Source organism: Plectropomus leopardus, chromosome 10 (assembly GCF_026936395.1).
Source record: "Plectropomus leopardus strain MGB_pleo_1.0 chromosome 10, ASM2693639v1, whole genome shotgun sequence".
Classification (NCBI taxonomy): Eukaryota; Metazoa; Chordata; class Actinopteri; order Perciformes; family Serranidae; genus Plectropomus; species Plectropomus leopardus.
The window spans coordinates 29,949,350-29,976,981 of record NC_142185.1 but is presented as its reverse complement, the minus strand read 5'-3'; the positions used below and the strand labels follow the sequence as shown (position 1 = coordinate 29,976,981).

Sequence of the window (27,632 nt, the reverse complement as noted above, 5' to 3'; positions counted from 1 at the left end):
TAAATTGTCTGTGCAGCTTTTTCCAGTGTATCTTCAGTTGTGTAATACAGCAGTGGGCTCTTATTGGCCACACTGCTTCAGTATTTTTCAGTCGTGCAGTAGGACTGTGGCTCAGACAGGGTGGCTCAGACATAATGTGCCACAGCTGAACTTTTCACTCCTTATTTTTTTACTCTCGCCACTATATTTTGGACCAATATGACGCTGGGCTGGTTGGACTGGTCTCTGTGATGCGGTTCTGCTCCTGTGCGAACAAACACCAAACACTTGTTTATACTTTTCACTGTGAAACTCATTTTAACCCGCACTACAGCATCAGAGCCTAACATGTGATCAGAGCGCAACACTGTTGCATAATGAGCGTGCTTGTACCTTAAAGCGTGGCTGCACTGACACTGTAGCTGTCCGTACTCTCTCTCTAAACATATGGAAGGCAACATAATACAGAGATCGAGATGTTTTACTGTCTTCATTCTTAACCAGAGGACAGCTTCACACAGGGAGGAGTTTCCCTGGAATAGAGATGTATTTAGAGTTGCCCACTCTTCACACTTGGGACATGAGGCATTTTTCCGTGGTTTCCACACCAGGAAGATACGACTCAGTCCAGCATCCGCTGACTGTTGTTTTTACAACATTTTCTTTTCCCTAAAACTGAAAACACCTTTATGTACTGCAGAGTTATCTCTTGTGCTAGATAAACGTATATACCACTCAGTGGGCTTTATATACTGTATATACAGCGAGTGTGCAGTGCAGGACAAAGTGTAGTCAGCCAGCCAGCTGTGACCTTAGAATAGTACAGTTTAAAAGCTCCCAATATTGTGAAAATTGTGCACTTTTTGAGAAAAGCATGACATTTCTAACATAGTTATTGCAATGTTTATTTCAGATGTGGAGGGAAGTCAGATTTTACTTCTTTGGAGAAAGAAAACTTTTCACACTTGCTCAATGTGTCATTTCTTATGAATCAGCAGTGAATTCACATTTGACAAGCAAACCCTATTTGATCTTTACAGTCCTAAGATACTGTTGAAATGAGCCTGCAAGCTCTTTTATCTTCAGATGTGACAAGTAGTCTGGATTATTTCTAGCTGCAGTCATGAAAAATGTTATTTAGCTAAATTAACTGTTTTAGGAATTTAATATGACACTTGATCCAAAATCAAAAACACATATTTTTCCTCGTGTATTATTTATCAATCTGGATAGTTTTTGCTGTGAGTTGCCGAGTATTAGAGATATCAGCTGTAGAGATGTGTGCCTTCTCTACAATATAATGTAAATAGATGGCACACGGCTTGTAGTGGTCAAAGAACCCCAAAAAATAAATCTGAAAAACTTGATAGAAAAGTCTCTCTTACTCAAGATAATCCACAGACCTTGCTGTGAGCTGTTTTCTTTACAATGAACTACATCTGCACACTGTCACCCTGCAGAAGGCAGTTTGCATCCACTCATGGAGCACAGGCTCGTGTTTGTGGCAGCACAGGATGTAAACAGTAATGGTGTTCCCTGGGCTGAGCTAGTACATTAGCGCTTCCTTTTGCCTGGTGATACAGTTGGCAGGGGTAGTTTGATAGAAAGAAAATAGTCCCTACATGAAATTGCTCACAACAGGGTCTTTGGATTATCCTTATTAAAAATCTGTATTTTTGACTGTCCCTTAAAATAAAAAAGGCATGAAAATGTCACAGTGTTCGCGTAAGAAATATGTTTATCTTTAATTCTTTGGCATTATCTGTATCTGTTCAGATTATGTTTTCTTAGTTATGTCCTCAAAATGTTCACGTTCACATTGACAGTGTTGATGGTTACTGTCCACCTTTCCCATTGGTTTTCCCCACAATATTCACTTTCTGCAAGTAAAGCATGATAAATGTGTTTCATGGTCATGTTTGGGTAACTTGGCTAAGTTATGGTAAAGATCTCATGCTTCCTTGAATGTTCAGAAGTAAAATCTGACTTAGAGTCCAAGACAGAGCTTGAACTTTGGCTCTTCAGTGTTGACGTCAGACACTGTGGTATAAGAATAAAGCATGCACTTCTTGCACTGGAACAAAATGTGCCACTGAATCTAAGAATTGCAATGAGTTGCATATGAAAGTAATCCCTTGGAGACAGGGTTGGTGGTCGCTGACTATCAAAAATATTTCCACATTAGCATGCACTGCCATTCTGGCTTGTTTACAATTTTCACTCTCATGTGGGAAAAAAAATCAGAGGCGTGTGTGTGTGAGACAGAAGTAATATGACGGTAAAAATAACTGTTGTTTTTTTTTTTAATTAATGGTGACCTCTATATAGCCCATTTTACAGGGTAATGTTTATTTTCATCTTGATTTAACATACTTATCTTTAGTCTAATTGTGTTGAAGTTTCAAGCATGAAATTTTCATCTGCTTTATAAAAACACTTTTTCTATTAGTCATGCTTGTTTGGAAGGGATGAGTTGTAATGCCTTTGAAAACCTTGTTGCCAGAAGTACAGGAAAGCTTGCTGCACAATGAATGTGACTCATTTTTTTGTTTCAACTATTTTTTTTTACCTTTGAACATAAAGGCCCCTTAAAATGTAGATTAGAAAACATCTTCAGTGCTGACCTCATGCTGCACTAAAGTGGGACTGATGTTCCACCAGTTAAAGTCATCGCACATTTTTCAATAACCTGTTTTTCTCTCCGTCACTGTCGTACTCTGAACTGCTAATGAATGAAGGCTGCTGTGCACGCCGTCTACATTCAAACCGATCCATCCATTGCTAGAGTATGGAAAATAAAATCTTGACCTTGTCATTCACCGGATCATAACTTACAACTGAAGTTTCCTGATCTTAGCAGGGTCCATTAGTTCTGCTGTTGAAGGAGGTGAAGCGCGTTTGTTCTGCTCAATGCTATCTTCCTCTGTTCTAACATATGACCATCACAAGCTGCTGCGTGCATGTGTGTGTGCGTGTTTTCAGTGTGAAGAAATGGTCATATGACAGATAGAAGTAGAGCACAAGACACGCCATCAAACACACACACACACACACACACACACACACACACACACACAAATGAGGCCACCACATTAGGGTGATGCTGAAAATGAGATGATTGGCCTATTGGTGCAGTCACACTGCTGGTTCAAAACCTTTTGTAAATGAAATCTCACATTTTCTGCTATTTTGTATAAAAGTTTGTTTTCATATTGATAATAACATATTGTGTTTGGTTGCGAAAATGTTTAATAACACTAAAAATTAAACTTTAGCAAATGTAAATCCTGATAAAAGTGCAAATTCCCATCTGCTGATGGTGGATATTTAATCCTTCTTCATTTTGCACTAAGGCATATTTTCACATTAAAAGACACATTAGAAAGTCCTCTGCAACTTTATACTGCTTTCAAACTCGTTTCCTCTTCTTGGAACACTTAAAATTCAGATGGATAAACTTCAGCAATTACAGTTTGGAAATATAATCTTTTCATAAGATGGCATCTCAAGCACAACATTAAGCTCACATTATCAGGATGGTCTTACCAGGCTATCGGAGTAACCACCGATTAGCAATGTTTTACGTTTAGCTGATTATTGATGGAGAGTGAAGCATGCAATATCTCACTGCACTTGAACATTTACTACCTTTGGAAAGGGATGGGAATTCATAACATTTTCTTGATACTAATGCTATTATCAATTCTCCTTCTAGGTCTGATTCTTTTATTAATGCTTGTGACTCGTGTCACAAAAGTTCCACTGTTATCATCTAAATAAAGGAAAGGATATTTGTGCAGCACTTGTTTTCATTTAAGTTTTTCATAGTCATTAATCAAATCTAAGCCTGCCTGTTAAATAGGAAATCTGCCCTCAGTAATTGAAATGCTGCTCGGTTGGGAAGCAGTGGCACTTGTGCATAGTGTCAAACACATAGCATTCCTTGAATTTAAGCTCGTGTTGTGTTGAAAAAAATGTTTCAGCATATTACTGGTGTTTCCGCCCTTCCTTGAAATTATAATTTTACAGAAATTACAAGCAGCACTGTGCCATCTTTCTTCATGAAATGAAGAAATAGACTTTTTCTTCCTTGCTGCCATGACTCCTTGTTGCAGGTTTGCAGGAGCATGGATGCATGACGTTGTGGGAGTGCAGGAATGATGAGATGAAGAGACTGAGTCGAGTCGAGTAAATTTACTCTCAGTTCGAAACAGCAACAACACATGCCAACACAAGCTCCAGATCATCTGCTGGTTAAAGCTTAAAACCGCACTAACAACACTCCCCCAAACTGCTTTTCCCAGAATCCCCCTTCTGTAAACTCTGAACTCTGCTTCTTAAAGGGTGAATGTCTCTATAATATGGCTCACCACACCGTCATTGTTTTATGATGCTTGCCTGTCCAAAAGAAACATGCAGACACAGATAAAAGAAACTGATAAGCTGGGAGGCATATGACTCTTTTCAATCAGACAGTTGTATCCTCAACTGGAAACAGATCTTGATTCCCATCCCTGCCATTGTGTGACCTTTACATCTGAACTGGGATGCCAAATGTTGTTGTCGACATGTCAGCAAACCTGTAGTTACCGGTAGGATTATCTTACACATTTATGCAACAGCCCTGCATTAAAGCAGCTCAGGGGGCTGTGTTTTTGGGGGCACATAGTTTAATGTATTAGTGAGACAAAAAATACACTTTAAGACTGTGGAAAGTTTCCACAGCATTTCAGCTACCTGCTGCTGTTTGGTATCAGCTGCTAGATTCAGTAGAACTGCTGCTTCATTTTGCAGCTTGCACTCTTATCTGCAGCTTTCCACACCCAATGCCACTACGTAACCAGCCGCGTGTTGGCAAAAACAAATGGAGCGAATTAAGTTATTATTAGTGCATGAAGTTTGTTGACGTCATGATTCCAAGTATAGCTCCGCCTTCAACCTGAGTGGTCTAATCAGCCAGAAAAAGTAGAAAAAAACACCTGCGTGGGGGCTGCAGGGCCTTTTGACGCTGTGTGTGCGTTGCCATCTGTCAGGTATAAACTCACCTGCACCTTTTATAGAAACCAGGGTCCTTGTTGCTAGGAGATCTTTAGCCTTGCAAAGAGTGCCTGCTGACACACAAATTAACACACACACTCTCCCCTGACATTTTCCAAGACAATGAAAATAGAGCAGACAGGGCAGATAGAGGAAGAGGACTTCATTTACATCCTGCAGCTACTTTTTGTGTCATTATAAATGATTTATCGTTTAGTTTTTACTTAATGCTATAAAACTATAGCAACAGTCTGACAGAATTAATTGGTTTGATTTCAGTAATTTAATATAATATTAAGGACTGCTGATATCACTCTGACATCCACTATCCACTAGTCTGTGTGGCGGGCAGAATACACTGGCCTAAATGCAATCTCTGAACCTACTGGCTGTTATCTGATGATGAGTTTGCTTTATTTTTCAATTCATCTGCATTCATGTGCAGTTATCTGTTTATAGAGATTAGCCGAAGTGACTGGCACACAGAAGAGGAAGTCTTGACCCAGATATCTGCTGACAGCACAGAAACAGCCGGAAATATTGGTCCTCACCCCAGAGGCTTTATGGTTGTCAGACAATAGCCGATGCGAGATACATATGGAGACACATTCTAATGCCTGCATGTCTACTGCATGCACAAGACACATGTTAATAAGGCTGAAAAGGCTTTATGTGCATTCAAATGTAAGAGTACAACCCGAAAAGTATGCAAGTATATAAATACAGCAAACAATTGAGACATTGATGGAGTAGCAGACAGATTGGAAGCTGCAGAGTGTAGTGGATGGTGTGGGGTGTTTGGTTTGTCCATGTCTTATTCAAGGAACAGCAGGTACAGCTTTTCAGATAAGTTTGTCTGAGGAGCAAGGGCGGTTTCAGACAAACACCAGCTCAGTTCGATTGTGTTGCTGCTGTGACGGCTGCCTTCAGGTGAGCGAGAGGTCAGAGAGGTCCCACCAGTAAAACAACATGGGACCGATGGAGGTGATGTGCTGTCATGTCTGGCTTTGCTAGTTGACACACTCCACAGTACGATACACACAGGCGCGCGCACGCACACACACACACACACACACACACACACACACACACACACACACACACACAGTCATCAGCTGACAGTGTTTCTACTGTACACAGGTGTGCAGGTTGGTTCAGTGCAGGAGGATTTATCAGTGAGCTTGTTTGTTTTAAACACACATTTCCTCACACACACACACACACGCACACATACACACACTCAATCAGCTGAATTTGTTCTGCTTTGTGCTTTTATTGGTGTATTGTGACTCATGTTGTTTTATTTTAATGGGGGTAAAGGTCAACACACCTCAGCAGTATGACATGAACTGTGTGTGTGTGTGTTTGCGTGTGTGTGTTTGCGTGTGTGTGTTTGGGTGTGTGTGTTTGTGTGTGTGTGTGTGCGTGCGTGCGTGCGTGCGTGCATGTCAGTTTACTCTTTATGCAACAGGTTATTAGGCCATTTCATGATCCAGTCCACAGCATGGACCCTGAACACTTTATGACTCGAACTGTGGGTTGCATTTTCAGTTTGTTTCTGTTTGTTAATATTTAGAACTGCTGTTTGAAATGATTTCTCTGAGATCACTTTATCTAGCTCAGTGTGATCAGTTGTGAATGGCCTGTGATTTAACTTTAAGCCCAAGTGATGAAAACTTCTGACTGTGTTGGGAAAGTTTGGCTGTCCATTGTTACAAGGTATTATATAACTGTGTCGAGCATTATATTTATTATATAATACTGATAAATGTAACCACAATCTTGACAGCAGTGATGCTTCACACGAGTAGAGCTCAGTCCTAAAGGTCAGGAATTGGTTCAGGTTTGTAGTGTGGAAATGTTTTGTGGTAACACACACATCGGTCAGTTGTCCTTGGTTGATTTCAGGACTAAATGAGGATTTTGTTCATGCTCTCCCACAACTTTTATTCATGTTCACTTCAGCTCTTTCTCTGTTTGTAAGCTTCAGTGTTTGTTATAAAACCAAACAGGGGTCATGTCCTCATGCTGCTGGTTTGTCCTGTTCCTCCAGCCTGCAGAAAATTTAGATCTGCAAACAGCAAACTGCAGCTGCTGGGGTTTCTAGTTTTGTAATCTAAAATGCAAAGTTTAAAGTCTTGTTTTGTCAGCTTTAGGCTCTATAGACCTGTTTAGCACTCGCTGTGAAGTTCACAGACACACCAACATCAAGTACAGCTTAGTTATGCACTTTATCGTTTTCATTATGGAATTATTCAGTGTTTATTGTGTATACACTAATGGATTACATTTCTGCTCCTCTACCATCAAGTAGATTCGCAAAAGATCCTTTGAGGCTGAAATGTGGATTAACACCATTAGAAATTAATAGTTTAATATTTTTGCCTCATATATGCAAACACAACATAGTTTCAAAGCCCTTGTTACAAAAGTTTTAGATTTAAAAAGTCTAATCAAAGGTCTCCTCTGTCTTTCTTTTCGCAGCTCTCTGGTGGATGTGAGTTGACAGTCGTCCTCCAGGACTTCACAGCAGGATGCAGCACGGAGATGTCTGTCACCACCGGTGAGGGAAACCTCCCTTTTCCTGTTCACACATTTTAGTCTGGATCTCTGTTCTAGTTTGCCTTTAATAGTTCTATCCAAAGATTGTAGTTTATTTGGATGAAACTTAATCCTATTAAATTGATTCAGTTTAGTTATGTTTGGCTAAAAGGATAAAGGTATACTTGTGTATTTTAAGGAAATGCTGATGAAAAAATTAAAATATTTAAAAATGAAAATTATAAATATAGTTTTTGGACATTTTTTCCCTAGCTTTGAAAAAAATCCCAGATGCACTAAGTTGTTGCAATTTGCAGAACAGTTGCAAAGTTGCTCCTTCCCTTTTTAAACAGGTTTTTAAAAAAATAGACTACTGTCTACTCAGATGTTTAAGGTTTAAATACTTGTAAATACTTGTGAAGGTGTTTGATGTTGATCCAGGTTCCAAAGGGTTAAGTATTTTACTTAATTTGAAACAAAATCTCCTTTGAAACTACAGTACATTTTTCCATGGAAGTATCTCCTAAAACTCTTACAATGAGATTGTCTCAAGTTACAGTACCACTCTGGAAACAGCTGTCTGCTCTTCTCTTCAGGCCAGACGGTGGAGCTGTTGGAGCGGCCGAGCGAGCGGCCTGGTTGGTGTCTAGTCCGAACCACTGAACGCAGCCCCCCACAGGAAGGACTGGTTCCCAGCTCTACACTCTGCGTATCCCACTCGCGCTCCAGTGTGGAAATGGACTGCTTCTTCGGCTCGGGGAAAGGTAGGAAGAGAGTCCAAAGCTACTCTGTACACTGACCAGCTGTTTTGTCCAAGATTATGATTTGGTTTTTAATTATGCCTATAACTTTTTTATATATCCGGTGTAAAAGCAGAGTTTAAAAAGTTTTCTAGAAGACGTAACTTAAACTTAAAACATAGAAATTATAAAAAACAGAAAAAACAAGGTATTATACTTAATATAATTATTTATTTGTTCTCGTAATATGCTGGCTCGGGATCAGCATGTTCCTAATGGTGCATTGTAGATAAATGCAGCTCAGTGTGACAATCATTACCTAAGAGGTGCTGCTACAACATCTTTTTGTTGATGCAATTTTATTGGCTCCACATTGCTCCCACAGCACACACAGAATAAACTGTTGTAAATTAAATGTATAAAATATAAACATAGAACAAAGGTTTTTTTGTATAAAAGTTACCATCTATAGCCTTCAGGCTTGTGTGAACTACAGATCTTGTTTTCTGCATAAACTTGAAAACTCAGAGTAAGTTGAAAGTGATACGCACTCATGCGCGTGCACACACACACACACACACACACACACAAACACAAACACAAACAGAGGCTCTAATTCTAAATTGTGGATGCTTTCCAGTTCAAATGCTACAAGGTGGCCTGATTGGATGGATTTCAGTCATTATCTAGTTATCTGGGAAAGTTGATGCTCTGATGTTCTTCAGAAAGTTAGCTCAAAGATTTATGAAAATACAAAAATGTGGATTTCAACCACTTAAACTCCAACTCACAAATGATGCCTTTGATGTTTTTCATCGAGCCTTTCTCTTCAGTCAGACAGAAGTAGTTGGATCATTTGAAGTAATCTGGTCTGTATTGACCTCTGTTGGTGAGTTGAGGACATTACAATATAGGTGAAACCATGACACCTGTCCTGCTTTATCTACCAGACCTAAGACATAAATTAAGTCATCATCGTGTATAAATCAAACAGATGTTTTGGCACGTGGGGAGGATGTTTTCTCCAGTGTAACATCAGGAAAATATGGCAAAGAAAGATGTTTCAGAAACGTTGCTGGACGATGAAATGTGGCTTGTAGTGTTCATTAATGTCAAACTTTCCTGAAAACATCAGAAGGCTAACAAGATAATGTTTAGGTATAATATTTGTGTGCACTGAATTTCATGGAATGTTATCCAAATAGTTTTGAGATATATCAGCCTGGATCAGAGTGGTAAAGTGACCAGTTAGCTTCCATGGAGCCACATCATCAGCACAGCTATTAAAAAGCCCAAACATATATTGTGCCCATAACAAAGTTCAATAGTCATTTATTAGTTATTTACCACCAGTGGTGGTTGTTGCTTATTGATGTAATAATGCTGCCTTGGTTGCTCTCCACTATTAAGAACATTGCCCACACTACTGAATTGCATCGTGGGATATTGATGCTGGAATAGCGTTGAGTGTTTGAATACTGTAATATTTCACCTGAAATAGTATGCAGTTTACATACTTTTGGTTTCATATTAAGGTTTCTGACATTCTAAACATCTCTCATACTGTTTTAATCTCAGTTCAGCCGGAGCTTCACAACAAGATAAGTAGAACTTGCAACTACTTGGCAATGTACCAGTTTACACAGTCTGAAAACCTGTCAGTCTACAATATGACTAAACAAGACAGTTCATGTCCTCCATAGTAACAGACTAGTAATAGTACTTTCAGATTTTCACACTCATATTGTAGCTTAATATAATTCGTAGCTTCTTCAATTATGAATGAGGGTATTGATGATAGCGAGATACTTGCTACAGTCAAATTGATTAAAAGCTGATTAATAAGTCAGTGTGTTTGTGTTAAATGCGCTGATACATCGAGGAGCAGCAGCTATCCACAGTCCCACACCAGCACACTGTCAGGTCAGGAACCGACATACCTGTCAGTTGTCATGGAAATGGCTCGACAGGGATGGAGGGCTACATGCAAAAACGCCATCTGCTGACAGTTCATCTGACCTGGCCAGCAGGCTTTACTGTAGGCTGATTGGCTAATTGAAAAAGGTGAAATCAGCCCCTAGCAAATTGACAAGTTGAGTCACAGGTGAGCCACACCAATTCACACTGCACACAACTGTTCCCTGCAACGTTCTAAAACTGTAGTGTCTTGTGGCGAATCTTTGGTCTGAACTGGGCTTTAGGTTAACAGGTTAACATGGAATTTCCAATGCAGCCACAGTCTCATTTGTCATGGTTAGCATGGATACCAATATACACACAACTAAAAAATGACAGACATAAAAGACACACACGCACACACACAGATTTGGGTGTTCCTGTTGTGTCCTAAAGAGGGCGAAATGGAGCCGCTGTAATACGTCCTCGCCTTGCTGGTTATAGGTGACCTCAGACTGTTATCACTGCTGGATACACTACATGCCGATGGTGTGTGTAGATGCCTCATTGTGAGGATACATAAGGCTAAGCCGATTTCACCTCATTGCATCATGGGAGTTTTACTGCATGGTCAAGGTGGATGCTAAAAACAATTAGTCATTCACATTTGCTTAAAGCAGCATCTAGGGTCATGTTTGTTTTGTTACAGAAGAAATCATCAGCAGCAGAGCACACAAATTAACCACACACACACACACACACACACAAACATACATATCCTCCCATCTTATCAGGACTCTCTGAATACCAAACTTTGAACTCACAAACCATAAACTTCCTCCCACCTACCCACACATGCACACACTCAGTTTGCTTTCCTAGTATAACTCAGTTTAGTTTTGTCTTGCTAAGGGATATAAACAACAAGGAAAAGGTTTGTGTGTGTGTGTGTGTGGGGGGGGTCCTCTTAACTGTAGTCACACACACACACCCACAGCTCAAGATCAGCTGATTTGCCTGCCGCAGCCATGGTGTGTTTTATGCTCTCACCGATGAAAAGGATGTTTTGTATTTCTGTGGAGAGATGCAAATCAGACCACTACAGCTGCTACACATGGAAATAAACACACAGCCACGTAGACACACATTGAAGAAGCAAACAACATGGGGCAGCAGTTGAAAATGAAGATTGTAGTGTGCTAAATAGATAGCTGTTTAAGAAAAAGGTCACAAAATACAGCTGCAGTAGTTGAATCCAAAGTTTTACCGTCTGTTAACTTTGGACAAATTTATTTGTCTGAGGCTCCCTGAAGGCCAACACGGTCATTAGGCTTATTCCTCAAACCATCTACAGCTTTCATCCACTGAGACTCAGTTTGGTGTGGTCATTTAAAAAAAGGGGCCCTGTGTCATAGTTTTGTCATAGTTACAATTTTATATATGACATCATAGAAATCACATTAGCAGGCGTTATTAGGGAAACAACTTGTAAATAATGAATTGGTGTTTCGGCAGAGTGCCGTCAGCCACTAGTTGATTCCACCAGGATGTACTGAACGCTGCCAAAAGACTCTCCTGCCAGCAGCAATTAGACTTTTTAATGTCCTTAAATAAACACTGTTTTTAACTACTGCACTCTCGCATACTAGAATTTCATACACTACATAGTGTTTATTATTGGATATATTTAGAAGTTAGTATTTTTCTTAGAATTAAAAAAAAAAAAATTCGATATGGATAGTTACAGATGTGCTTTTATGTTATGTGTGGTTGTGTGTGGTTAGTTGTGAATGAACTACCATAACAATTGTAATTTCCTGTGAAGGATTAATAAAGTATCTATCTATCCACTACAGTACTTCAACGACCTAGGAAATTTCAATAAATATTAGTGAACATGAACTTCTTTCTCTCAAAGCCGGAAATCAGAGATGTGAGTCTCAAACTTGTGATGTCATAGCTCACATACACAACCAGCTGCAGCGCTTCAGGGGCAGCCACTTCAAAAACACCTTGGCGCAGCGCATTGGGCACAGCATGGTATGCCTGTGGAGCCGGACTTACATAAACTAATCTCCTGTAATCCTCTCGATGCCCTCCCTAAATGTGCTCTTTCTTAAAGACAGAAGCCTTTATGAAAATGTCACTACATGAGAATTCCCCTTTCCCTCTCACATAGTAAATGGCATGATACTCACCACAGGTTCACGACAAGCAATGTCACTCCACACCTCACGCTGAAAAGTTGACAAGATTTTAACTTTTGTGTGCAGCTAAAAACTGGTAGAAAATCGCAGCATAAGAGTGTAGGGCACGCCAGGTGCACTGTATCATAAGACACTATGGTTTGTTAATGTTTCGACACATTTTTAGTGAGGCATCTTGGTGCAATCGGGGCCATAGAGTATTAAGTCTGGAGCTGCTTCAGAAATTATGAATGGCTGACTGAGCCTGGTTTTGCCTGGTTTTGTGTTGCCATAGAGTGTTTTTTTTTTAATATCCATATGAGCTTTATTCTGTTGAAGTTTTCTCAGTTCTGAGGCAGAAAATGTTCCCATATACTCAGATCATTCCCAGCTCCAGACTTTTAGCACTCTAGATTTTGATTTTTAGAGAGAGATATTCATGTTTACTTATATTTTTGGATAGCCTAAGACCACAGAACTAACAAGAATTAATTTTGATAATGAGTATCCTCAGCTACAACAATTTATCCTAACCTAAACTGATCTGCTGTCACAGTTAAGTTGTGGTTCTGTTACGAATGAGTATTATAACTTACATCATGTGAAGCAGTTGATAAAATGTGTCAAAAATAGATGTTCTTTCTGTTTGAGCGTGGAGGGGGAGCTGCAGAAGCTGCAGAGTTGTTGGTGTAAAAGCTTGAGCAGAGACAATCTGAGGGCTTCAGAAGCGAAAATGTGGGAACACGATAAATTTCAGGTAATGAGAGAAAACACTGTTTGAGAGAAAGCAAACAGCGCAGATACATCAAACATTGTCCTGTACTTCCGTCTTTTACACTTGTTTGTTTTACTTGGGGCTCCAGCAGACAGCTGATCCCCATCCAGTCCCTTTTGATATTGTTTGTGAAACCAAGCTTTATCATCAATATTTCTGCAAACTTCCGTACACAAGGGGATTTTCATCTCCCAGAGGCTGTCTGACACCTAATTTAGGGCAAAATGATCAAGCCTCTGCAAAGCATTTCACAATATTTTGCTGTGCAGTGTGAATTCAGCAGCATGTCAGTAGCAAGGCATGCAGAGCTTTATCACATGTATCACATGTGCAAACATGTCACACTTTCAATGTCAGCCTCACAAGCGTCACGTGATTCCAGGGAAGGGATGGTGTAAATGCAGAATTAGGCAGAATCTGTGTCTTCTGACTCAACAGTGAACTGGCTGAGGCAGATGGGTACTTAATTAACTGTCCTCTATTTGTTAATGAATGAGTCAAATTGTTAATTAACCCTAAAGAGCTAATTAAGTGGGCTGGATATGAACTTCTGCTGATTTCTCTCAAGCCACAGCCTTTTCCCTCTTTCTGTCCTGTTTTTGTGTGTGTGTGTGTGTGTGTGTGTGTGTGTGTGTGTGTGTGTGTGTGTGTCTTGGGTCTTGTGACTCCTCTGTAAAGTAGGTCTCCTTGTCCTCACTGAAAGACTGTGAAGACATTGAAGCTCTAAAGTTACCTGAACTGATAATCAGTCTCGGTGGAGTTTTTTAAGTCACTGAAACAGATAGAAGTTAGCGCTGTAAAAGGCCGTCCACATTGACTCATCACCTGCCTGAGAACCACACCTCACTCTTCTGGTTTTCTTATTCCTTCTCTGCACATCATACAGTGGTAACAGATCATCAATGTCCATTTTCTGAGGCTGCCAATACCATGTGAGTGTGCACCTTGTGCTTTACACCACTGTTGACAGAACGATTTGTTCATAGCGTGAACGCTCACATATTTATCATTATAAAAATCTTTCTTGATGTTGACGCCTCTGAACTTTTCTATCAGGACTTTCATCACTGTAATCATAATGGTTGATAGCTTTCCATCTTGCTTCTCTTTTACACCAACAAAGCTTGTCCTTTTATTATGATTTTTCTGTGACTTGAGTTTGACTTTGAGGTTGTTTTTTTTTACATTTGAGCTCACAGTTAACTACTGAATACAATACTACAATACTTTACCATAATAGAAGTAATCTGTAGATTAAATTGACAAAATAAAAAGAAAAAATGCATAAAATCACATATGAAAACTGTAAACCTGTCCATTTATACTCATACACACCATGCATACATTTAACAAGCCATAAAAATAGCAATATGGAACACCACAGCATTATACAGCCAAAGAACCTCAGAAAACCCCTGTTGTAATTGGAAAAACAGGTATTATGAGACTGGAATAAGTTGTATCTAACTGCTGCTGTGGTATGTAGTCATAGCTGCAGTATTATTTCCTGTATTTCTTGCTGTAAAACATCAGCTGAAGTACACTGTATAAAATGGGACACTGCAGGGAAACAGAGCTGCTGGAAGCACTTTATCTAGGCTAAGTGCATGTGTGTTGTCTTACCTGCTGCTGCAGCAACCTTCACAGTGCTGTGACAACAATGTAAAGGACACAGCACCACAGGGTTAAATACAGAGAGAGAAGTTTAAATTTTTTATCACCTCTTGTACATTAAGTAATTTTGTTACCTTAATAAACTATATTATGCTAACAGTGAAACTTTTTTGAAGTTGTTGAGGAGATTGGTCACATGTTGGTCTGTTTACAAAAATGTGTGTTCAAAAAGTACTTAGACATGAACTGTACTTAAAGGACATGAACTGTCTTGTTTAAATCCTTGGAAAAACATAATCGTCAGACCATCATTGTAAATATTTCCTGTTGACAGTGTTACAGTATGATTCCAGCGAAAAGTTTTACATACTGCTCGTAAACAAATATTATATGCGTCACAACCTAATGTCTTGTCATTTATTGGCATGCGCTGGAGCTTCAAATTCTCTATGGTAACGATATTGATGAGAAAAATATTAGGGGATCATGTTTTGTTTGGCTTGTAAGAAACACTTTTGAGAGTCTATACACTCATTGTAGTCATTAATGCATGCAGTGGTGGCTCAGAGCTTAGAGAAGCAAGCTTTTGACCAACGGCCAACAATAAAGGACGCACTGCATTTTGTTTCTCATCAGGGTTTCCCACCTATTCATTTGTTTGTGGCAGCCAGCCAAGATTAAAACATCTGCTGCCATAAATAGTTTTTCTATTTTTTGTGCTCGGGGGAGACCAGAGGGGAATCAGCATGTTTACATGGCAACATAGCAACGCCATCCCACCACCATGGGTAGGACAGTGTTACCAGCTGTTAGCACCAAGTGAGTTAGCTCCGCCCTGCTAGTGCGTAGTTCAGGACAGTGGCAGCAGCTAGCCAAGCAGTGGGGACCAGAGGGTGATCAGTGCAGTAGACCATTTTTCTGAATGTTAACATGGCTAGCGGGCTGTATATCAGCAAAGCCAACACAAAATTTAAAAAAGGCAAGACAATTTCACTACCTCTAAGTAGCACTTAGAAATGCGACCCTAAAGCTCACCGAGTCAATAGAGTCAAAGTCTACAGGGAAAGCTCCTCTTATGTTTCACATCATTTTACATTTTTCCTTTAAAAATATCTGGTTAGTTACCAGTTAATGCATGTGTCAATCTACCAAAGGCAAATTAACTGAAAGTTTTTTCTTGTGTTGCGTTCAGATGCTTTTGAAACCCTGAGCGAATTGGTTTTACTTCTTTTGAGGAAAAAAGGCAATTGCCAACTTGGCAAGAAAATGTCCCAGAAATTGGCAAGTAATTCTTAAAATGGTGACACTGAAATACCTAAAAATTAGTTTTTTAAAAAAGAGAGGCGGTTGATGAGAAAAACATTATTTACAATAAAAGTGATTTGAAATTGTTTTACAGAAAGAATATGATAAAAATATTTAAAATAAATAGATTTAAGAGAAGAGAAGAGCACTTTGTTAAGTCATGCTTGTTTTGTCCTTTGCTTTTTTCTTTTTTTTTCTAATTTTCTCATTGATTTCCGGGTTCAGGTATTTTATTTTATATTTTTGAAAGAAATCTACCAATATGCTCAGCTTTCAAAGGGTTAAAGCAAGTTAAGGTGAAGCGAAACATTTTTTTTTCACTCATAAATGTTGCAGCTCTATCTTCTGTATTACTGCCCTATTTAAAGTCCTTGCAGCAATTCTACATAGCAGGTGGACATATATACAAGTTGCCAAATGCCAAAAAGCCATTAGTTCAACAGACAGATAAGGCCGGCAGTGTTACAAAGTCGATTTCTGAAAGGGGCTTAAGACACACTTTTCTTCCGTTTCTTTTCTCCCAGACACACACACACACAGAACCACACACAGTGCTGGAACCCGAGTCCCGGCTCTCCACAAAGGAGAAAGTAGACCTCCACAATAATTAACAAAGACTTCTGTTCCAGACGACTGAACTGAGTACGGGAGGGAGAGAAACTCTACAACTATGTCTGTGAAAGACAGACAAGTGTGTGTGTGTGTGTGTGTGTGTGTGTGTGTGTGTGTGTGTGTGTGTGTGTGTGTCTGTGTGTGTGTGTGTGTGTGTGTGTGTGTGTGTATGCTCCTCCTCCATCTCCTCCTCCTCCCACCTCATTTGCTCTCGCTCTCTCTCTCTGGTGAATGTCAGCAGTTTGGACTTGCAGCTCGTGGTGTACACACACTCTCCCAGTCAGTCAGTCAGTCAGTCTTGTTAACAAGTTTGTTGACCAGTTAGTGCTGGAGTCAGACAGCTAAATAGAAGTGTGTGTGAGACAGAGTGGTGTGTGTGAGTGTAGGATGTGTGTGTGAGGGAGGATGAAGCGAGGCCGGCGTTGCTGTGGATGGATCCTCGCCCGCTGCTGCTGCTGCTGCTTCAAAGGCACAGGTTGGGATCAGATGTGGAAACACACAGATAGGAGTGTGCGTTAAAGGGGTGTGTGTTGGCATGTCTGTACGTTGTGTGTTGCATGCTTTACAAGTTAGGACGTTTGTGCGTGTGCTGAGGAATGAAGCAGAGAACAGGTTTCTGGCTGCCAGCATTCTCAGCCCATCTCCGCTGTGAGAGGGGTGTGTTTCTGTGTGTCTGTGTGTCTGTGTCTCTGTGTCTCTGTGTCTCTGTGTCTCTGTGTCTGTGAGTGACTGAATGAAAGTGTGGTAGACAAGCCAAGAAAATGACAGAGAGGAATTCCTGTTCTTTTCATTTTTCATTTTTATGTGTTCTGGTGCCACTGGAAACTAATTTGAATTGAAAATGAATTTTGAAACAGGAAGTTGTGTGTCACCAGACAGACAGAGATAGAAAGAGAACGAGAGATGAGAGAGGTTGACTGGCAGTGAGAGAGACATAGAGAAGAGGACAGTTTCTTTCTTTGTATCTGGAGAATCAGATGGTGGATTGTGCAATGTGTTTTCCTGCAATTTAGTCAGCCGCTGCACAGGGTGTGTGAGTGTTTGCGTGTGTGTGTGTTATAGTGTAGAGCAGGTTTTGACAGAGCCCTTTGGTCAGTATCAAAGGATTGGCACTGACTGCACAGGATTCATCATAGTAGTCATTTTCTTAATTTCTCAATCACTGTTACTGTGGTTTCTACTGTATTTCATTCAGAGTTGTTGACCGCGTCATGACTGTTTCCCAGACTGCGTCTGTTTGTCGCCAGGTTACATTCAGACACATGGTGACTAATACACTGTAAAAGTGGGGAAATACCACACTATCAAGCTCAGTCTTTCAGTCAAACAGAGACAAAGAGTCAAAGCAGGTCTATCCATCCTGCCTTAGTTGTAGGTCAAACACAATTAATATATATTTATAGCTATAGATGCTAGTCAGCTCTTTAATGAATGAAAAACATAATTTTGATTTTACAGATTTTTTTTCCATTTTACAGAATTTGGTAAAGCACAAACTTGAAGGTTGAGGTGCCAGTTCATTTGGGTCTTCTAGACTGGGACTGTGAGGTTCATTTGAGAACAGGTCTGTGGTTTGTTTGTTTTGGTGGAGAGGTCCATGGTTGTTAAAGGTAAATAAGTAACAGGTTCTTTTTAGGGAGAGTATTCATGTCAATATTCCTACTAGGAAAAAAACGTAATTTAGTTGTTTAACCTCTTGGAGGCAGGTGAATGACTTTTCTCTCAAGTTGGGCAATAGAGTTGGTTGTGTATTGTTTGAAAGATATGTACTTCAACACTGAAGGTCAATCACAAAAATCATTTGGGTCATTTCAAGCCCAATGCCTAGAATAAATGTTGCTGTTGTACATTGCTGCAAACCTACAGATATTTTACATTTGTGTGTTTTTTTTGTTGTGGACATGTTGTAACTTAACGTTTCAACAATGCTGTGGTTAATGTGTGGTTTAGGCTCGTAAAGCATTTGATTATGATTAGGAAAAGATCATCATTCAGCTTAAAACTACTGGTTATGGTGGCGCGATTCCCTCTGTGAACGCAACAAAAAACAACCGTTTTTGGTGGCACTGTCCCTGGTGGAAACACTGCTGTACACCCACATTTGGTGGCCAAATATCCAGTCAAAAAGCGGTGGTGACTTGCTAAAGAAACACTTTAATCATGCTGATGATACATAGGAATTGTACAAATGTAGAAGACTCTTCACTGGGCTGTTTCAAAAGGCAAACAACTTATTTGCTTGTTTAGCTCTTGGTAAGCCAACTTATATGAAAAATGCAACACAGACTTATAGATTCATCATTTGGCCCCAGCAGTTGTATATATCTCCATCATGGAGGAACAGTGGAAATAGTTGGTGTTCAGATTTTAATGTCCAACACTGTGCAGCTACAGTCATGAGGTTTATGTCCCTACAGAAACTTAAATGTATCTTTTGGAATGTGTTATTCTACTTTTAATGGGATGATTTGTGGTATAATGTATAAGGTTTACTTAATTGCAGTGTATCTGATTTTAGGGGACTAAAAAAAAGTCAATGGACTTCAGTGGAAAGAAAGTGAAAATTGTGATTTTGGTGCAGATCTGAATGAAATATGTTTTGAAAGATATCTTTTATAAATGTGACAGTTCAGTGCAGAGAGTTCCTGTTACCCCTCGCTCATTTCAGGCAACTCCATTTACTGTACATACTGTCAACCAATCAGTGCACTGAAGGAGGCTAAATTTTTGAGTGGTTTTACTGTGGTGACCAGCATTCTGGCACAACTGCAATTTAGACAGTTGTGTGCTTCTTTTTTTGGGGGGGGTCAAGAGCTGAAAATCACCTCAAGGATAAGGACTACTGTCCTCCATAACTGATACCTTTAAGAGCACATGTAAGGTGTGTGTGTGTGTGTGTGTGTGTGTGTGTGTGTGTGTGTGTGTGTGTGTGTGTGTGTGTGTGTGTGTGTGTGTGTGTGTTTGCAGGTTAGCATGCAGCTGCAGTTAGCTAAACGTTAACTCTTCTGTGTGTGGAGAGACAGGGGACTTTGGCCCTAGAGCCTCTGAGCTGCAGGCTTATGTACAGAATGGCATGCAGCTGAACTGGTTACACTGATTTCAGTGATACCAAAACTTGATGTGATAAGACTTGACGTGATACCAAATACTCAAACTGTATAAGTAACTGTCTCAGAGTTTGGAAAACAGTTTCATGTCTGTGTGCACCAGAAGGACAAGTGCTGCTGATTCCAAGTTTGTAAGGGGTCGTTTACATGGCAACGATTCATGCATGAAACTTTTGTTACAGTTTGGCTTTTCCTTCACATGATGACAGTGTTTTGGGGGCCTGAAAACACAAACTTTTGAAACTGAGTTCCAGAGTGTAATCTTTTGAAAACACAACCTCTTCTGTTGCCATGTAAACAGGCAATGCGCAGATCCTGTGAGAACAGTGATGTCGCAGCCGCACTTTGCACATGCACATGGTGTTCTGAGGTTTATCATAACAAAGTTACACTGCAGACTACTGGCCTTATGTGCTTTTTACAGCGTTTTTGGTTGTTTTTGCAGATTCATGTACACTATGATCGTTCTCAGAATGTTATCATATGAGCGCAGATTGTTTTAAAAATGCAAAGAAAAGACTTTTCCGTTTTTAGTTGAGCAGTTCCTGTCTAAACGTGGCCTTCATCACATTTATAAATGTCACATTACTGCATTGGCGTTAAAGCTCAGCTGGTCAGATTGGTGTCCGTGATGCATATATTAAAGCATGCATCTACATGTGTATGAACTGTACACAATATCTAATTAATTTTTTTGATCAAGACTCTGTGTTGAAGAGGAAGGGAGAAGTTGTTGTTGACATTGCATGTTTTATTGCATGTTTTCCTGATAAACACACACACACACACACACACACACACACACACACACACAGAGGCACTTTCTCACGCACTCAGACAGTGGCCGAGTGATTAACTGGCGTGTAAAGTGATCCTTCGTTCTGTCCATTACCCATTAAACCTGAAGATGGGCAGGAAACTACTCTGACCCTGAGGAACACACACACACACACTCATACACAAACACAAACACAGTCTCTTAGCAGACATAATGGACTGAGACAGCATTAGCCAAGTCTTTGCTTCACTGCTTCATCAGCTGTGATTCAGTGTGTTCAGACTTGTCTGTCCTGCAGCTCAATTTTATATCAGAACCAAACTGATTTTTATAATTAATGATTTTGTTGAGTGAAAGAGTGTCAAAATATACTGTTTTCTAATGGATTTTCATAGAAAGATTATTCTGTATTTGGTCATATTCTTTTTAGGCAGGGTTAGTGTCTCACACAGGATATCGTCTGTCACTTGCTGCCTCTCTTCTTGTGCTTTCTGTTATCCCTAATTTTTAAAATTCCCATTTCTACCTTTAACTAATCTGACCCTTCTCCACACTTTGTATCAGCACTGCATAAAACAGCAACTTTGAAACTAGCTGCTGAGATGTCTTAATGTTTCCTGTGACATTTTCTTTTGCATTGATTTAGCCATTTTAATGCAGCATTGACTTCTCCAGTAAAACAAGTTCCCTTGTGACACTATTGCAAGGGTACTATAGCTGCATCCTGCACTTAGTGCCCCCAAAAGACGACTGTGATTCATTTTTGATAAATACAAACAAATCAGAGTGTTTTTTACCCTTAGTGCAGAATCATGAGGGGTTCACAACTTGCACAAAGTGAGATGGGTCTGACTAGTCCTAATACCTCCACTACTGTTGACGATGCTGCATGAATACTGACAGTGGTATTTGACTCAGTGCAGAATTGAATCATATATAAATTGACATGGAGAGATTGAGAGAGGAGGAAACATTGAGAAGATTATAGAGACAAAAAAAGTCCTCTCAAGTCAGACATGAAACTTGTTCATATGAATTATGTGTGTTTTGCTACTATGTCACAAGCCCTTTATATAACCTCCTGGTATTATTGTATAGTTTTGCAATGCTGCTGCTTTGAAGACTTGATTAAAGCTCCTTTTTATCTCTATAGCTTCCTTTGATCTCGGACCATAGGGACTGTGTGTGTGTGTGTGTGTGTGTGTGTGTGTGTGTGTGTGTGTGTGTGTGTGTATGTGTGTGTGTGTGTGTGTGTGTGTGTGTGTGTGTGTGTGTGTGTGTGTGTGTGTGTGTGTGCATTTGTGCATTTGTGCATGTATTGAGATGTTTGTATCCACACTGCAAACATTTTCATGTGAAGTCTTAATAACCTTTCTGTTTGCGTCTCCATTATGCCATGTTATGACATCTGCAATAACATGTAATTTGACTGTGAAGAGAAGAAGAGAGAAGAAAATTAAAGTGGCAGTGAAATATTTTTACATCCACTAAATCTACAGTTTATTTACATTGAACAGTTGTCTGTGGGTTCAGTCTCTCTAACGACATTAATTTTGTTGATGCATATGATTCCAAGCCTCTTATACATGTATACAGGTTTCATTTATTTATTTTTCCCGTGGATAAACAAGTATTGTCTGTTGTTGGAGTTGCACCCTAATAATTGTTAGGATTTTGGTTTGCATTATTAGTGTGGTTGTGTGTCTTGTTAAATATGTAAGGCACAGGAGAGCGAAAGAGGGAGTGAGAGAGGTATGAGAGGAATGTCATCTTCCCAGATTACTGTCACTTCCTGTCATTGACAAAAAAGCATGATGGGAGGAGTGCAGACGGGCACAAGAAAAGACAACCACAGTGTTAGTACTGCTCACATACTGTATTTGCATATGCTGTAGTGTACCGTTGTTCTTATTCTGTGCCTTCTTATGTTCTTTTCAGTTGCCAGAGGAAAATGTTGACATCTTATGTTTCTGCAAACTACAGATGCGTTCAATTTATATGTTTTATACAAATCATATCAATGTTTCATTTTGGGGGTTTTTAGCAAGTCATTTTTGCATTTCCAGCAGCTTTTAAGCCACATGTGATTTTTTTTTTTCAGCAACCCATCCAGGGTTTGGAAATGAACTTTTTTGTCCACCTGCCGCTGTGGCTGATGGATTTCAATATCTACCAGCCATTCCCAATCCTGGATCCATCGCTGTGTTTCTACTAGGCATAGTGCCACAACAAGTGGTTGGGACACTGCTGCTTTTCCTGCCAGGATTTGTCACCAAAAGCAGATATTTTAAGGCAAAACAAGATCTTTTTCTAACCATAACCAGGTGGTTTTTGTGCCTCAACCTAACCACGCATTACCCACGCTGTTTTTAAAAAGTAAAAAAAAAAGAAGTTTTGAAGTGAGGCAAATGTAAGTTATGTAACCTATCTGAGGTTTGCAGAAACATACAATGCCAAAATTTTCTTCTGCTGATTATGTTGTCAAGTTTACAGGGAAATAACACAGATTTTGTCATGCAAATTCCATCTGATTTAACTAGTTAAGACAGATAGTTAGAGATAACTACCTGGACTGTTTAATTAACTTACCTGGAATCTCATGTATGTGTCGAGCTTTAATTCTCTCTTATAAATAGAGCCATTCATAGATGAAATGTGTGTGTGTAGTGTAATAACAGAATGACAGTGTGTGTGTGTGTGTGTGTGTGTGTGTGTGTGTGTGTGTGTGTATGTGTGTGAGAGAGAGAGAAAGAGAGACAGAGAGGGTAAGACAAAACTCTGTTGTGTTGCATTCAGAACGATGGTTTGGTATCTACAGACTGTTGGATGTCAGATCTGTCTGTGTGTGTGTGTGTGTGTGTGTGTGTGTGTGTGTGTGTGTGTGTGTGTGTGTGTGTGTGTGTGTGTGTGCGTGTGTGTGTGTGATTAAAGATAGTGAGTGATGGGGATTTTAACAGTAGACAGTCTGTCTTTCTGTCAGCTGCTGAACAAAAGCGTCCTTGTTTGGTCTCACCTGACTTTGGCCCTGACACTGCTGTACTCTTCAGTACACACAGTATTCAGTATTACCCCACTACAGTGCTAACAATCCCTAACTATCAGTTCTCAAATGAGCGTTGCTCTGGACTTCACTTAATGATGGCTGATGATGACCACTTCTGTTTATAACCTTTTCTGCCAACTGCTCTATAGCAGAAAGTGCTGTGTGTGGCTTTGTAAAACTGACTGGAGCACTATGAAAGAACATTGTTGTGTTGTAGTGGATGTTCAGCTACCAGTATCAGACAGAAGATAAACTAAAAACCTGGAAATCTAAATCAGCAATGATAGCCTGTTTTTTAACTCGTTGAGTGCCAGCTCTATTATATAATGGAAAGTGCCTTGTGCCAGCTTTACTGGCCATTTTAAGTCATCTTTCAGGACCCACAGAATATTTTGTACAAAGACTCTGAAAACACCAAAATAGTTTTTTTTCCTAGCAAATTTAAAATGTGCTTAAAAAGAGGTGGATGGAAGCACCCCACAGAATGGGATGCTCTCTAACAGCTACTCCTGGTTGTAGTGACTGGTCAGCTCTCGTTCTGCAGTGTCTTTATTCTCGAAGGGAGGAGATGTTTCAGTGGTGATGTCTTATCAGCCAGCTGTGTGTGCGCGTGTGTGTGTATGCTCTCAAGTCTGTAATGAGTTTCTGTCGTCAGTGAGCTGTCAAGGCCTCTCACTGGCTGACATTGGTTCTGCTGAAAGCACACACACACACAGGTGACCTGTGACATGACATAAGGGACTTGCGTCTTCCCTCTCTTGAGGACACATGACTGGATTTGCTCAATAACACTTCAGGGAGTAACCACTGAAACAGCTGCTCAGAGTGACGACAGGGAGAGAGGGAGAACAGCAGTGGTGAAGTGGTCAATCTGGAAAAAATTCAGCTGGTTTGCTTGCAGTCTTTGTCTCCTCATGCAAACGCACTAGATTAATGTCAAATCCAAATCCAGTGTTATGTAAATGAACGACCTTGGGTCGAAACTCTTGATCTGATGTCTGGACAGTGTGTGTGTCCTGCTCAGTGCTGCAGCCATATGCTCTGCACTGTATTAACAGATGTGTTCTGTTAAGACGATCAAGTTCACATTATTTGATGTTAAACAATGTTGCCAAAATGCTATGTCACTCTCAAATAAAAGACTTTCATCTCATAGTCACACTGTTTCAAGTAAGTTAGAGGCATTCTTTGAATTAAAAAACCATGTGACAGACTGCAACAACTCATGTTTCCTTTAGCTGTTTGTTAAAATTTTCTTGAAGTTTCAGAGTGACTCATTTACAAGATGAAGTCACTGATGTTTTTTTTTTTAAAGAAACAAGAATATGTTTTAAGTTATTTTTCATTAGTCAGCTGAATGTGTTTTTGTTGCTGAGTGATGTCGAATATAGGGTGGTGGTGTTGAGTTGTTTTTGTTTCCAGCTTAACTGCTGAATTATTTGTCCACTTGTACAAAACAATTGATTTCACCGCATGAGGGAATTGTTATGAATATACACAGGACGAAGAAAAATAAACACAGTTTTGGCCAGCCCTTGTTTGTCGATGGAGCAGGATGGCAGCTCTGCAATGTTGAAATCCCAGGCTGAAAGTAAGTGCTAGGTTAGGTGAACTTAGAAGAACAGAAGAATTCATTCATCAATTACAAAGAAAAAGACCAACAAAGATGTGTGTGCAAACCAGTCACCAAAAAAATGTTGGAAGTAAGTTACTGCAAAACTGTTATTTGTACATTTCATACGCATTTTATCAAAGTAACATAGTGTGTAAGATACTTTGTCATCTGGAGGTGGAGGGGATGGTGTAGGTGAGAGGTCTGTCAAGCTGCAGATCACTGTTCCCTACCAAAAACTAGCAACAAAAATAGTTGTTTTTAGCAAATCATTGCTGCCTTATGCTGATTTTCCAGCGTTTTTTAAGCCTCCAAACACCTGTGTTTTTTAGCAACCTTTGGCTGTGTCTCCAGCTGATTTTAAGCCACCCTAAGTATGTCTTTTAGCAACCCATCACTGTATTTCCAGCAACTCTCAGTCACCAAATGTGGATGTTTTTTAGGGACCTGTCACTGTATTTCCAGCTGATTTTAACTCACCATAATTATGTGTCTTTTACCAACCCATCACTTTGTTAACAGCAGCTTTAAACAACCAAGTGCAAATGTTTTTTTTTCCGTGACTGGTTGCATTGTTTCCAACAGGTATGGTGCCACAAAAAGCGGTTGTTTTTTACGGAAATATCACTGTGTATTTAAAGCCAAAATACACAGTACAGTACAGTGGCTCTCTTGCACTGGGGCTAGATCTCATGGTCTTGCACAACTGAGGTCAATTGATTTCATTGAAGCTCTGTGAATACATTCATTAGTACTTTGTAGTACTTTGTCCTACTCCACTCTCTGCAGTGTCATATTTGTGTGTGTGTATCATGAGTTTGTCTCATGAGAGCCAAAGAGAAACAGAGGCACCTTTAAAAGCTCTGGGTGACCTTGGCTGTGCTTCCAAACAGAGTTTTATCTTTGCCACAATGCTGACTAAGTCAGATAACAACTACAACAACAGCTATTATGGACTCATTAACCTGCACAATATGAAGGGAAGAGCTGTGCACGTCAGGTGACCTTTAATAGAGTTCCCTCTCAGACAAAAGTATTGGAAAAATATTTTACTGTGGTAATGTCATTTAAGTTAAGCAGCACAAACTCAGTGTCATTTAATTTGATACATTAAGTTATCCTTTTTTTTCATACGATAAATGACAAATAATGTGCAGTTAAAATAAAATAAAGTTCAGATAAATGTGTTTAGAACAAAAAAAAACTGAACAGTAGTTGTTTCTCAGAAGCCAGTACTGTATTTTAATAAGTCAAACACACACTGGGCACATTGTGGCATTGCTGAAACCTACTTATAGGAAGTGAAAGTAATTTTGTTGTTGATCTTACAGTAAACATTTTTTTTCAACATCTACAGCTCAGAAAAAGACATTTAAGTACTAGTAGGAGACATTCAGACAAAAAGCAGGGTAGAGATGAGGAGAGGGGTTTGGGTGGAAGAATGGGAGGGCATGCTTAGGGAGAGAAATTAAGGGGGAAAACAAAAGTTTAACACTTCTAGATAGTGCAGCAGAACACCTCAGGAGATATTGTCAACCCCTCACCTTTTCATTTCCTGTCTGAAACAAACACACACTTACGCACACACACACACACACAAACCCCATGAGCCGTAGCTCATAGCTCCCAGCTGTATATGAGTGCAGCTGATCCACCACGCTCCTGACACATGACTGCTGCATCTTTCTCCTCACACACACACTCAGTCAGTTGCATTCGGATGTTCTGGGGTTTGCATCAGGAATTTAAACGGCAATGTTGCTTTATTTTTCTGTGAGCTTTGCAGGGAAACTAGATATAACCTCAGTGAAACAGTCAGCATGCCACATCTACATGACATTTCCTACTTTGTGGTTATCTTTAAATACAACCAAATATTTCTCTATTTGCCTTTCCAGTTATGTATGTCTTCAGGTTATTTGCATGTGATTATTTAAAGAGTAATAACACTGCGAACATAAAAGAAGGACAATATCTTCAACAGGGGTACATGTGTGACATGAGAGCAGCTGCGAAACAGACTCTGTTTTTCATTAATAGAAAGACTCATCTGGATGTCGGAGTGTTATTGTCACTTCCTACGGACCAAAACATGACGCTGTGGTGTCTGAACATAATTAAAGAAACACATGTGCCTAAATGTTGAAAAAAACAACAAAACATTACAGATATCTGCAGCTCATTTAAGAGAAGTAAAAGCACGATTTTAAGATATTTTCACCTAAATGTTGTAATCTCTGACTCAATTGGATGAAATTTAAAGATTAAAGATTAGATCTAAAATTCAGTTTTGACGGCTCACAGTACTAAATAATAGATGTAGCCAATCTGACGTCACCCATTGGTTTGTAGACTACAGTTTTGAGGCATTTTGACATCCCCTAGACGACTGAAATGTTAAAAATAA

The 27,632-nt window shown here is 39.7% G+C and overlaps 1 protein-coding gene across 2 annotated transcripts in view; it reads left to right on the top strand.

The window, feature by feature from the left end:
• kalrna (kalirin RhoGEF kinase a) overlaps positions 1-27,632 on the top strand; it is a 165,833-nt gene that overhangs the window by 111,022 nt on the left and 27,179 nt on the right. For both annotated transcript variants that reach the window (XM_088083542.1, XM_088083541.1), the window contains exons 39-40: positions 7,501-7,579; positions 8,154-8,321. In XM_088083542.1, the coding sequence (XP_087939668.1) occupies positions 7,501-7,579; positions 8,154-8,321 (247 nt within the window). The remainder of the gene's footprint in view (positions 1-7,500; positions 7,580-8,153; positions 8,322-27,632) is intronic.